The sequence below is a fragment of the Mesoplodon bidens genome (assembly GCF_964165515.1).
Source record: "Mesoplodon bidens genome assembly, chromosome: 1".
NCBI classification, from domain to species: Eukaryota; Metazoa; Chordata; class Mammalia; order Artiodactyla; family Ziphiidae; genus Mesoplodon; species Mesoplodon bidens.
The window spans coordinates 197,457,125-197,471,872 of NC_138176.1; the positions used below are offsets into that span (position 1 = coordinate 197,457,125).

At 37.3% G+C, this 14,748-nt stretch overlaps 1 protein-coding gene across 3 annotated transcripts in view; it reads right to left on the reverse strand.

The window, feature by feature from the left end:
- Positions 1–14,748, reverse strand: part of PDGFC (platelet derived growth factor C) — a 210,585-nt gene that overhangs the window by 51,972 nt on the left and 143,865 nt on the right. For all 3 annotated transcript variants that reach the window (XM_081232806.1, XM_081232807.1, XM_081232808.1), the window contains one exon: positions 3,482–3,662. In XM_081232806.1, the coding sequence (XP_081088932.1) occupies positions 3,482–3,662 (181 nt within the window). The remainder of the gene's footprint in view (positions 1–3,481; positions 3,663–14,748) is intronic.

Sequence of the window (14,748 nt, forward strand, 5' to 3'; positions counted from 1 at the left end):
TTACTGCGATTCTTCAGTTTTCTGGTTTATGAATCATCACTACTCTGTCACATACAGTAAGTGAGATAGCTCCATGGGGGGTTCATACCCCCCCCAGGGGTGATGGCAGATGAGGTAACACTGAACAGCTGCACAGCAACGAACCTCAAGGCAGGAAGTTCACAGTCCACTCAGGGCCTGTGCTGAATAGCATTTTATCATTACAAAATTAAGAAGCCATCGGGCCAGTGGCCCCTCAGTCCTACTGTGCAGCAGGGGGTTTGCAGTCAGGGAGACCATGGCCTCTGGGGAGCTGGGTGTGTTAATTATGAAGTTCATCTCTGGGGAAAAAAGAAAAAAAAAAGTGTGAGCGAGGATCCAGGGGCTTGGAGGGGCACTTGCCCCTGAGCAAATGCCGCAGAACTTTAAAGCCTCCTCTCCAAAAGGCAAATTTTCTTCCCTGAGGCTTTCCTTCGCTGGTGCACAGATAAGACTGATGGATGATGCCCTGCTGGCAGGGATGCTGGGGGAGAGGGTCAGGCAGGGAGGGGTGCCTTTGAGCAATGTACACTGATAATTCAGGACACTCTGGGAGGCTAGAGAGCAAAATCACTCACCGATTTTCATTCACCAACTTGGGGCAGTTGTTGAGAGCAGAATGAGTGTGGGCTGCACAGAGAGAGCCACGGCTACAAGGGATCAGGGCAAAGGGTAAGTGAGGGAATGGCAGGTAAACTGTCAAAGTAAACTCACACCCTGAAGAGTCAAAGCTTGTGAGACAGTACAACTCATGTATCAGTGATCACTCCAGAAAGCCATCTGGCAAGATTAAAATCACCAGGTCACACGTGTTAAGCAAGGCATGAACCTACTGTCCTCTTCTCTTGCTTCTTCTGGCCCCAGCCTGAAGGTTTCCTAAGGATAATGCAAACTGTTTCCCCAGGCAGCCATCACAGGGCAACTAGTTACTAAGAAGTTAGTTACCAAGAAAGACACGTTCAACAGAGCTCAAGAGAGTGTCAATCCAAAGTCCATATTGACAATTTATCCAACTATTTCAGTAATGATCTAAAAACAACTTAATTTTGATGATGCAAACAGAAATACCCTCTTCACCCAAAGTCTCCCAGATGCAGTTTCTGGTTTTAGTCACAGTGAATCCCTGGTAAAAGGTCAAACCCAGGGGGCAGGGTCTTTCCCAGTCCAGAGGATGGGTGGTACTTACAGCAGATCCTTATGGGTCTTTATCTCATCTCCAGGCTCAGGAATCTGACACACACATACATATGGAAACACAAGTGTCAGTGAATCCACTGTTAGTTAAGCTGGGGTGACTGAGTTGTATGGTCAACTCAGTATTCAACTACTTATTGAAAAACTATAATGGGGCCAGAACTAAGCAAGGCACTGTACATTTCCTGTGCTTTTGTCTTTACATATTTTATTTCTTCCACACCACTCCGTGGGTTATACAACCAGACAACCTATGAGACCATAAAATCAGAGGAAGGCAACACTTGGTGTCAGCATATATATGTTTTTGTTTTCATGTCTTATTCTGTGGGATGATGATAGATTGCTATTAATATAATGTGAAGACACTAGTTCATTTAAAATACTGTACAAATAGCTTCTCAGTTTCAAGTTTATTTTTGTCACAGGTTTGGGATAAATCAAACCTTTGCTATGATACAAGACCTACCATTATGTTTTACAGTAAAATTTGATTGTTTCATATTTAAATATTTAAGAACATTAGATGTGCTAAATCCAAACTGGAAAATATGGACTGTATAACTTTGTGAAAGTGTAGCTTGGGTTCCCAAGGGCATTTTAGGCTTAAAACAAATATTAAACTCATAAATTCTGTGAAGCAGCATACTGTGAAAGGGTGATAAACAGATTCTTAGTGGCTTCATTCAAGCAAATAGTCACAGTATCAAAAGGTTTTTAAATAAGTTCATCCTTGTCTAATATTAACACTTTTCTAGGTGAAATTATTAAATTATATTAAATTTAAATAAAAAATGTTAAAGTTAAATTAAGAAAAATTTTGGAAATTAACAAAGGACACGGTAGAGAATCTATACTGTGCAAAGTATTTCATAATGGAATAGAGATACAAATATCTCAAATAATCTATATCAGGAAATTGATCAAGATTCACAATGTAAATTCACAGCATATTTTAGAGGTACCTCTCTTAACTTCAATTGTACACAGTAAATGATTCTGTTAATAAATAAATAAATTATCCTTTTTCCAACTTCAGTTTATATTCTGTTGTTTCTTTTCAGCTGTATCTCAAACAATGCTTAAATTTCATAATTTAGTCAGTTGCTTAAATACTATTCCACGGAATTGAGTTTGGGCAATCAAAAAAGGGAAATTCCTGCTTAATGTTATAATATGAATAATATATAATTATTCACAATGTTTAAAAATTATTATATAATAAAATATAATATAATATTATAATAATATAATATATGAATAATGTATAATCATTCATAATATTTATGTTAATGTATAATTATTCATGATATTAATATAATATATAATTATCATAATTATATATTCTAATTGTAATTATAATTATAATAATTATATAATAATATATAAAGTTAAATATTAATCCCATATTTTCTAATTGGCCTCATGAATTGTTAGTGTGCTGGATGCATTATTTTTATACTTGGTTAGAATATACATGTTAATTAATGCATGTAGTCCACACCATTTCATGTTCCCAGTGTGCATACTGATTTGCTAAATCTGTCAAAATCATTAATGATATCAATTTTGTATTCTTTTAAATGGTGATACTCATCATATTTGAAAAGTATGCTAGGTGACACCATATTTGTATAAATAGTTCTGAATTACCATTTTAAGCAGAATGTGATAAACAGCCAGAAGGTTTTCAATATTTTTGTTGCAGCACAACAAATAGATACAAATGTTTGAAATAATACATAAAATAAAGGGAATAAACAATTGCAATAGAAATAAAAATATATCTCCTAAATCCCTGTGAGAATTTCAAAACTTCCTCTTTGGGGTACAAAGGCCATAATATTATTTAATCAGGACAGATATTAAGATAAATAGGAAAACTGAGATAACTACTTTTTAAAATATATTTTACTAAAACACTGATTTGAAAAGAGTAGTTAATAAGTTTACCTTTCCCCCCAAAAAAGATAAAATGACACATCTAAAAAATCAACTTTTGGTGGGTACAGAAAGGAAAGATAACACATTAATGGGGGAAAAATTAAAACATCACATAAAAGCGTGGACTTTTAAGGTGATAGGACACTAATAATCTATAGTGAATAAATTATAGTTATAGTGATAACCATAGTGACATTTATGAAAAAAAATCAAGCTAAGGAAAGGTTTTTGGTTCTTGATTTTCCTAAATCTCTTGTTTAAAAGGAGAAAAAGAAGACTAAACAAGTGATCCAGATACAGAAGGGCATCTCTAAGTGGTACTTACTGGCATGACAATGTTGTAGTGGATGCAGAACCCAGGTTCCGAAGGAAAATATTCATCAGACACAAACCGTATCCTGATCTGATTGCCTTTAGAAATCTGCTTTCCCGGCACAGTGCCAGACCCACACCAGCGCCCTAATACGGCTCCATCGCTGGGTTCCTCAACCTCTACAAAATCATACCTGCAAGAGACCAAGACAAAAGAGACATCAAACCATGGTCTGTTATTTTAGGAATTCAAAGTCCATGTCCATGGAGACAATGAGTCCCTGCAGACCACAGGTGTGAGTTCATCCCAAATTTAACTGCATAAATAGAATAAAATCTTCTAAAGAAGAGACACAACTGAAAATGCATTCCCAATTAAAGAAATACAAGTCTTCTATTCTAAGCCCTCCAGTTTTACTGGTAACGAACTTCAAATTCATTTAAAGAGCCATGTCAAAACTTAAATATTTTGTACAGAGTGACCATATCTGACATTCATGAATTATTCAATTTAATCTCCATTTGGATATGACAGTTTTGCTCCAATCTTAATTTCCATGATCACTGCCCATCCCTTTCCGGTGCTCACTCCTTCACCCCAGTCAGGCTCCTTGGCCCCCTTTCCTCATCTGTGTTCCAAGATTTTCTAGAGCCACTTTTTTATAGACACGTCCTCCAAATCTCACTCTGTACTGTGCTGCCGCTGTGAGACCTTTCTGGCTGTTCTCAGCTCACCGCCATCTTTCTTTTCCTGATAAACACATACTTTTAACTACGTCTATGCAAGTGATCCATTTTGTTAGCTAGGCTGTTAAACCCTTGAAGAAAGGAATCAATTCTTACATACTTCTGGCTTACACTGTGCTACACACAGTATCTTAAACCTATGGGATGAATGCTTAATACTTTTCTAACCAATGTTAACTTGGGTTTGAAAGTTTCAATAAGTGGCACTCATGGAGAGCAGGGCTGCCCCTTAAGAGAATTGTGAGAAATGTGTAGGGGCATTTTACATTGTCTCAATGATGGGGGGTGGTTGAAGAGGGAAAGGTCCGTGGACACCCAACATGGGACAGTCCCAAAAATGGGTGTTTGCTCCACGCCCTCCAGGCCTTTCAAACAGTTCGCTGGACACTCACGTAGGCAATATTTCTGCTATCGTCCATCTGAGTCTGGAAGATAATACTGTCACATAGAAACACAAATATGTTTTGCAGATTTAGTTTAAGCCAAATTTTCTAGAAGTAGAACTATCACGTTAAGTTGAAGGAAGTTTCTATACTTTGGAACAACAGCTACTACTTTGGAAAATCAAATCACTAATAGGAACATTGCTTATACTCTTTGCATCACAGTGAAAACCAGAAAACATACCCATTTACTCTGAGTCTGCTGCTAAAAATGTACAAACATCTGACTACTTCATTTTCCGTTTCTTGTAATGGTGCATGTGTATTTTAATATAAATTACTGTTATTATTTCAGCTTTACAGAGCATGTAGGCCATTATATTTATTTTTTAAACAACTGCACATATAAATAGATGATCGCTGTTATGAATTGCGTTTCACAATAGTAAAGAGGACATTGCCAAACTTTTCTTAAGGGAGGTCTGACATGGATGAAAACAACTGGTTGATTTTTAAAAAAATCTAAATTCAGTAGATACCAGACAACTAAAATTAATATACTTTGTACAGTATTGAATTTACAGAAGAAAAAAACTGATGAAAAAGCACAAAGTGCATAATGAACCAATTGTACTTATGCATCTTTGTCCTCAAGCAGTAGCCAGAACTCTCCTATGATGTGTAACGTAACCTGTTCCAGCCTCGTTTTTCTAGTCCTTAAAATGAGGAGAATGCTACCTGACTCACTGGGATGTTTTAAGAGAGGGAAGGCTGGGCAGCACACGCACGGCGCCTAGACGTCGCTGGCACAGAGCTCCCACTCAACAGTTTGCCCTTTCTCTCTACCCAGCACCCCTTTGCCCCCGCCCGGCACCTACTTTAATGTGACCCTGCGAGTGTGAAAGCAACAAATAAGAAAACCCAGATACCAGAGGAGAGCATAGTTCTGCTCGATCACGCCACTAGCCTGTGTGATAAGTTATAAATGCACAAGGCAGCCGGTACAAACTTCCCAGGAGTCTTGCTGTGAAAGGGACCAGGAAGAGGGGTGGGGGTAGGAGGATTTGGGTAAAACAGACTGAGTGGTTATTTCAGACATTACGTGGTATAAAAGTTGATAACTAACATTTTAAATCAAAGAATAATTTTTATACCGAGATTGTTTACAGGTGGAACAAAGTTGCTTTTCACAGAGTATGTCTGTTCTGTGTTTGGGAGGTGAAGCTATCTGATATGGGTTACCATCCGGACTAGTTTGCAGACAGCTGATTTCAGGCCTGGTCAGTCATTCCACGAGTACCTGTGAAGCACTGTCCTGGCACAAAGTGCCAGCCCACAAAGTGCTGGGTTAGATTCTCAGGATACAGAGATGAAACCATAGCTTCTATGGCCTAGGGTCCATTAAACAGTGCTGAGTGATCTAATGAGAGTGCTTAGGAAAAACGGGCAGTGCGGAGCATTGGCAAAGTGAGGGAAACCCTATACAGTGAGATGAGGGTCAGCCTTCAAAGGAGCATCTGGGCTGTCAGTGAGTCCTGACTGATCAGGGGAACAGGGAGAATGGAAATGCATTCTAGCGAGAATCACAATCCCGAGGATGTAACAGAGGAAACCAGGGGCCTGGGGTGGTCCCTTGTGAACAGAGGATGGAGCTCAAGCTGGAAGAACAGGTGTAGGTACAAAGGCCTTGAAATTTCAGAGTCAGATGTTAGAAAAGTAATTTGGAGACCAATGTTCCAAATAGGTAAGCACAGTTTGAAGAGTTTCTACCCTTCTTTAAAATATTTGTCAACATTTAATTAATCAATTAAGTTTTTAGGTGCTACCTGTATTTTTTATTATTTTTTATTGAACTATAGTTAATTTATAATGTTGTATTAGTTTCAAGTGTACAGCAAAGTGATTCAGTTATCCATATCCATATATATATTTTTTCAGATTCTTTTCCGTTATAGGTCATTACAGGATACTGAATATAGTTCCCTGGGCTGTACAGTAGGTCCTTACTGTCTATGTATTTTGTATATAGTAGCATGTATATGTTAATTCCAAACTCTTAATTTACCTCCCACCATCCCCCTCCCCCCCCTTTCCCCTTTGGTAACCATAAGTTTGTTACGTCTGTGAGTCTATTTCTGTTTTTTAAATATGTTCATTTATATTATTTTTTTCAGATTCCACACATAAGTGATATCATATGATATCTGTCTTTCCCTGTCTGTAAATCAACATTTTAAAAAGTCAAATTTCACAGAAAAATCTGGATTTCAGGCCCTTTTAAAACAAATTTGAACATCTGGTCATACTAAATATTATTAGCCCTGGTGTTACTTCTTGTGTTACTCAGATCTGCAGAACCGGCTTCAGCTCCAGGAGAGGAGTGGCCTTTGTCCTCCTCATGGCCTCACCCGAGCAGCTGGGTGCCAGGCACAGAGAGTGTTTACTGCATGAGGTCAGTATGGCCTTCACTCCTTCATGTAAACTGAGGCTGGGCCAGGTGGAAAGGGCTTTAGATGAGAAATCCTCCTTCCAGTTTTTAAAAATCCTTGTCTGTTTCCTATGCTGCTTTATTATGTTTTTTTTCTTAATAACCAGATCTTCATTTATTTCCATCACTTGCCCACATGGGCATCTGAGTTTGCTTCCCTTGCAGACTATGGGGCACCTACAGGAGTTTTTCAATGAGGCAGCAGCATAGACACAGGATCACAACACATCTGAGGGTGCCAGGAAACAACAGCATCTCGAGTGTGGGGAGAAAGAAAGCCCTTGTAACAAAAACATCCTGGAAAGGAGCCCTCAGGGAAGCAGGATGGCACAGAACGAAGGAAAGAGGGAGGGAGAGTGTCCATCCAAGTAGAACTGGGACCGCTGTCACTGCCAGAGAAAGACCAAAGGAGATGAAAGCCAAGAAGCATCCCGTGGGCCTGGCAATTATGAAGTCATTTTCAATAAACTGGTTGGGTGAACACATAGTGTCAAAAACTTTCTTCAGATCATTTTACTATAATTTTATTTTCTAATTTTTAAAAATTGAAGTAAATTTGATTTACAATGTTGTGTTAGTTTCAGGTATACAGCAAAGTGACCCAGTTAAACATATATATGTTCTTTTTCAGATTCTTTTCCCTTATAGGTTATTACAAGATATTGAGTAGAGTTCCCTGTGCTGTACAGCAGGTCCTTGTTGGTTATCTCTTTTATGTACAGTAGTGTGTATATGTTAATCCCAAACTCCTAACTTATTCCCTCCTCCAGACCATTTGCAAAACAACTATTATAATCTTTCTAATAGAAACATCTCAAGAGGAAAGAATACCATTTGCAAGGAACCTAAAACTAACAACTCACATAACTATTATTATTATACATATTTCCTTTTGAATTCTGTTAAAAAAAGAAACACCAGGGACTTCCCTGGCTGTCCAGTGGTTAAGACTCTGTGCTTCCACTACAGGGGGCACAGGTTCAATCCCTGGTCTGGGATCTAAGATCCTGCATGCCGCCGGTGTGGCCAAAAAAAAAGAAGCACCATATTTGTTAATCCGATGTGTAAGCTCTTTATAAGTATTTAAAAGGTGTTTTTATGGGCTTCTCTGGTGGTGCAGTGGTGAGGAATCCACCTGCCAATGCAGGGGACATGGGTTCGAGCCCTGGTCCGGGAAGATCCCACATGCCATGGAGCAACTAAGCCCGTGAGCCACAACTACTGAGCCTGCGCTCTAGAGCCCGCAAGCCACAACTACTGAGCCCGCGTGCCACAACTACTGAAGCCTGTGTGCTTAGAGCCTGTGCTCCGCAACAAGAGAAGCCACCTCAATGAGAAGCCCGCACACTGCAATGAAGACCCAATGCAGCCAAAAATATTTAAAAAAATAAAATATAAAAATAAAAAGAAAGATCTTACTGCCCTTAATTCAGCAACTCATGACAGCACACAATTTAGAAAAATAAAAAATGAAAACAAAAGGAGTTTTTAAACACACTCAGAAATATCTAGATGATCAGTGTTAACGTATTAAGGAACAAATAAGTCTTAAACTTTGCCATATCTAACTTGTATCCTGAGACAAAAATCACTGTCTTGCAGATAAGAGTGACAAGTAGATTATTACTTGTTTCATGAAGATTTGCTACTGAATTTGATGCCATAAAAAGAAAACCCATAACCCTAATCTTTATAATAACTTTTGGATTTGCAGTTAGATAGCTGGTAATTAATTCTCACAAGCTCATACAAGTCTGGTGCATACAAAAATTTATCATCGTGTTTTAAAGACCTACATAGTTTTTCATTACATGAAGTTAAATGAAATGAACATCTAAAAAGTGCTCTGTTCTTTGCCTTTCAGAAGTAGAACTTAAGTTATACTATGAACTGTTTCATAGTAAATTTGGTATTTTAGGATTTTTTTTCAAAAACAGTGTCGTTATGATAATATAATGCTAAGTTTCATCCAATTATTCCACATTAATTTTGTGAATCAAAACAGGAAATCCTCTTGCTAAAAATAGCATTCTTATATTTAAATCATATTCAAGTCGTCTAAAACAGACCCAGTGACAATCTACCTGAGACATATTACCATGCCTCACGGCTGCTTCCTAACCTTCAAAATAGAAACAAAACAAAACACAAATCACTGCCACTTGATTCCATATTTTCCTCTAACTTGTTTATAGAGTGTGGTTGGAAAAGAACTAAAGTATTCAATCCAATTATCTTCCCCAATACTTTGAAATTTTTCTTTTTTCTCATAGAATGCCATGTAGAGAATATGGGACTCATTGCATAAGTTGGTTGGCTAACACACTACAACACAGCTCAAAACATCAAGAAGAAAAGGAAGAGAGAAAACAATGATAAAAGATTATCTGCAGGCCTCAGCCAAATGAATGGGAGAAAATAAAACTAAGCAACGTCTAACCCATGAAAGTGAAATTACAAAACAGAATCATCCTCAGATTCAGAAATCTACACATGCCCAGGTGACTTTTCTGGAGACATGCTAATCCTATAACACACTCTCAGGTATTAATTTCCCACGTGCACAATTGCTCACATCAGTATTTAAGGGATTTACTAAACCTATTTTAGGGGCCAGTCAAACATCACTTTCTCACAGAAACATGATACAGAACACACAGCGCTAAGTGGTTTATAATGAGCACTCCCTTTCTCTATCATACCCCTGGGGACCCACGGAGGATTTATGTTCTTTTATGTTTAACAAACAAGTCTGGTATTGTAGACAAAATTTTCGTTCTCACATGGGAATTTAAAAACTGAAGATAGGAGAGCTGCTGAGGACTAAACCAAAGAAATAAATTCACTTGTAAACACAATTGTCCTACACCCAGCTTCCTTCCATGAAAATAAACCAACCCTGCAAAACAGGCTGTTTCTAGTTCACACTAACTAAAACCCTGTCAATTAAATCTACCCCGTGAATGATCGAACCCGAGGGTGGTGTGAAACTCTACCAACAAATAGACATGCATCTTCAGAAGGCCTCATTCTGCATGTGTGGACGGGAGCCTGGGCTTGTTGGGGAAGGTAATAAACTTAACAAGATGACAGTTATCCAGCAGTGCTCGCTGGCTTACACTTCGGTTTAACAGAAGACAACCCAGACACAGAGTAAAAGTTTTAAATCCCTATTTGGGCACCAGAATGGTCATCCATACTTTACCTTATAATGAAAATAAATTTTAATAATTATGCATGTTGGTGGGAATGCAAATTGATACAGCCACTATGGAGAACAGTATGGAGGCTACTTAAAAAACTAAAAATAGAGCTACCATATGACACAGCAATCCCATTCCTGGGCTTATATCCAGAGAAAACTGTAATTCAAAAGGATGCATGCACTCCAATGTTCATTGCAGCACTGTTTACAACAGCCAGGACATAGAAGCAACCTAAGTGTCCATCGACAGATGAATGAATAAAGAAGATGTGATACATACATCCAATGGAATATTATTCAGCCATAAAAAGGAATAAAATAATGCCATTTGCATAGACGTGGATGGACCTAGAGACTGTCACACAGAGTGAAGTCAGAAAGAAAAAAACAAATATCATATGATATCATTTATATGTGGAATATAGAAAAATGGTACAGATTAACTTATTGGCAAAGCAGAAATAGAGATGCAGATGTAGAGGACAAACGTATGGATACCAAGGGGGGAAGTGGGGTGGTGGTGGAATGAATTGGGAGATTGGGATTGACATATATACACTACTGATACTATTAATAAAATAGACCACTAAGGAGAACCTACTGTATAGCAAAGGGAACCCTACTCAGTGTTCTGTGGTGACCTAAATGGGAAGAAAATCCAAAAAAGGGGATGTATGTATACGTATAGCTGATTCACTTTGCTGTACAGCAGAGGCTAACACAACACTGTGAAGTAACTATACTCCAATAACATTTTTTTTAAATTACATGTTACACATAGTCATTGCTCTTTATACATTACTTTGATCCTCACAAAAATCATAAAAGGTTAATATTGTTATTTTGCCCATTTTACAGATTATAAAATACGGAAAAGCTAAGTACCCAGCCAAGGTCACATAGCAACTAAGAGTAGAGTGAAGACTTCAGTTTGGGGAGCTGAGCTCCAAAGCACATGCTCTGAAGAGCAAAGCTGTACTGCCTATTATATTTAAAATAGTCCTACATAATTATATTTCCTCTATTCTGAGGCTTAGCAGTATAGAATTTATGTGTCTTTGTTCAGATTGGCCAAATGAACTTCAGTGGCTGGAGAACCATTAACAGTCATTCAAATAAATTGATCAGTCAACTTGATAATTTGGGCATATACTGTTTACTTTTAAGCACTCAAAATTCGTTATGGAGAATTTTAAACCTACACAGGAAATGCATAAGTCAAACCAAAGAGCATGCTTCAGAGGGAGGACAACATACGATGGAGTAATTCTCAGGAAAATATGAGAGTTCTACATGTAAAAAGTGGGGATGTTGACTGTACATGGTAGGAAGTGAAGATTTTTAAATTACCTTATTACTAAATAAAAATACTGCAAATATATAAGCCATGAACCCAATCTACAAAGCTAGAAAAATTAAAGAAAAAAGAAAACCAAGAGAGTATAAAGTGAAAAAAAGTGAAGACTAAAACTCTAAAAGATATATTCAAATACCAAATTAGGATTAAGAATTAAAACCAAGAGCTGGTTCTCAGAAAGGAGTTGGGGGGGAGAGAGAGTTCTCAAGAATTTCCATGCATAGGAGTAAGGAAGATGTAATCACAGATAAAAATGGATTTCACATCTGTAAGTATGTTTTAGGCAACACTATTGCCAATTAAATCTGAAAAGCTAAATGACATGGATGCCTTACTAGGAAAACATAAATTACAAAGGTTGACTGAAAAAGTGGAAAAAGTGAACAGACTAATAACTCCAGAAGAAATTGAAAACATTTATCAATAAAAAAAGATGCAATGGCATGGGATTTATAGAAGAGTTCTGTTTGATATTAAACGTATGTATAATTTCAATGTTATGTAAGCAATTGTAAAAGAAAAATGGAACATGACCAGATATTCACTCAATTAATAATAATAAAAGCTTTCCTAAATCTTACGAATATAGTTAATAATACTGTATCATATACTTGAAAGTTGCTAAGAGAATGGATCTTAAATGTAGAAGTAGAATGACATGGTATGAAGGGGCTGTAAGCTAATGCCACAGTGGTAATCATACTGTAATATATAAGTGTTTCAAATCAACAGGTTGTACATCTTAAACTTACACAATGTTACATGTCAACTATATCTCAATAAAGTTGGAAAATATATCAAACATGTAAAATGAAGACCAAGTTCACTCATAAATGGAGGGAAATGCAAAAATTCTAAATAAAATTTAATCAAATATAGTTCATTAGTGGGTTAAAAGCATACTTCTTGACAGAATATGGATTTGCATCATAAACTTGAGGATTAATGCAATGATGACCTTTTAGAATATTCAAAGGAGAAAAATTATATGTTCATATTAATAAATGCTGAAAAAACATAATAAAGTCAATTATACTTAGATAAAAACAGAGTCAACCGTGAAGAGCAGGAAACTTTCAAATCATGGTAAAATTACATAACAGAAATTAACTGCAAGTATTACATTTAATAAAATCAAAGTCATTCTCATTAAAGTTAGAACAAAGACAGGATTGGCCATTCTCACTACTATTTTCAGCATTTTGGGGGGAAGCTCAAGCTAATTTAATAAGAGAGGAAAGCAAATAAATGTAATAGAAGCAGGAGAAAAACGATCCTTAGTTGATAACAGATCCCTTAAGAACAGACAGCAGTCGGATAAGCACAGAGACTGGACATGCTTCACCATCATCCAGGTGGGTGGCTTGAGCATGGGGGGGAGGTAGGGGTAAAGAATGGGCTCCAGGCTGTGAATAGTCTGAAGATCTGATAGGAGATGGTCTGGGTGTGAGAGAAAAGCAGGTATCAAAGATGACTTCAAAGTTTTTGGCTTTTAAAAACCACCTGGAACTAAAATAGAATTTAGTAAAGTGACTAACTGTGAGATCAATATACAAGCATCAATAGTTTTTCCTTAAGACAGTAAAAAAAAAAAAAAAAAAGAAAAAAAAACAAGTTAGAAACCGAATAGGGAAAAAGGTCTTTCAGTGAACTATAAAAATGTGTAGTAATAAAAGTAACAAATAAATATAAACACTCTGTGAAGAAAGGCAAACAATATTATTGAATGACAAAAAGGCATGCATTTACGATAACTTTTACCAAAATCCCAAGTCTTCTAGAATATCTGTGCAAAATAATAACTACAATAATAAAGCAAACAATATGGAGTACATACTGTACACAGATACTTTATAAATATTAAGTGATTCAATCTTCAAACACAATCCTATCTGTAGCTCCTATTATTATAACCATATTAGAGATGGGAAACTGAGCTATAAAGAGGTAACAAAGCAAGTCATACAGCAAAGAGTCATGGGGAGGGAGCTCCTTGCTCTGGGCTTCAGAGCCCATATTCTTAGCCATTACATGATACTGTCTCTAGCAAAACAGGACACAATGGAGCCTCCCTAGATTGTCTTCTTTCCAATGAGGATAATATTCATTAACTCTCAAGGCTGTTGTGAAGGGTCAATGAGGGAATGTATGTATATGAAGTAATGAGAACGATGACTAAGGAGTAAACTGCTCAATAAGTGTTTTTTTTGTTTTGTTTTGTTTTTGTTTTTTTTAGTAGCTGCTATCGTCACAACCCCACATGCAATACCCTGCTCTGAGAAACAGCGGACCCCCGAGCTCCTCATCCGGCCACAAGCTGCAGGAATCATTACTTCTGGCTCAAGGCAGACCTCAGAACCAGCCCCCCGGCCCTTCTTTCTGAAGCCTACCTGCCTAGAACAACACAAGCACACATGCCTTGCTGTTAATTATTATTACCGGTTGCTCTTTTCACTGTAGTAGAAGACACACTCATGAATGCAGTGGGCAAATACCGAATTCTTAAATTTTGTGTCTGTATTTTACATCCTACAAAACAGGCACAGGAACAGGATCCACTCGATGGCTGTTGTGGGAATGAAATGAGTTAATGTAAAAAAAAAAAAAAAAAGCACCCACCTACCTGCTCAGCATCCTTTCCAAGACTCACCAGCCCTTGAAACGTATTACCCCTACCCTCAGCCAACTACTACGTGGGTGATGGATGTACTGTTACAGAAACATCACCTTGTACCATTGTGCCATTCCTGAAACTACGACGAGATTCAGGCAGCTCCCGTTACCAGGTCAACTCAGAGGTCCCTCGTGAGACAAGCTTCCTCTCTGCTCTGAGGACCACTTTTAATCATCATTACTATCAGGTAATTATTCTTACAATAACACCTCACTAACACTTAGGGCTGCCTAGTGTGATGCTTTGTGGTGTGTGGCTGTTTATTAACCATCTATTGACTGAGTCACTATTAGGCTAGTAATAATTAAGTAACGATTATATAAATGATAGACAATATAACTTTGCTACATGTGCCAACTACTAAACCACTGTAGTACGGACAGAAACTGGAGAGACTAAATTGAAGAAGTGAAATTAACATTCTCC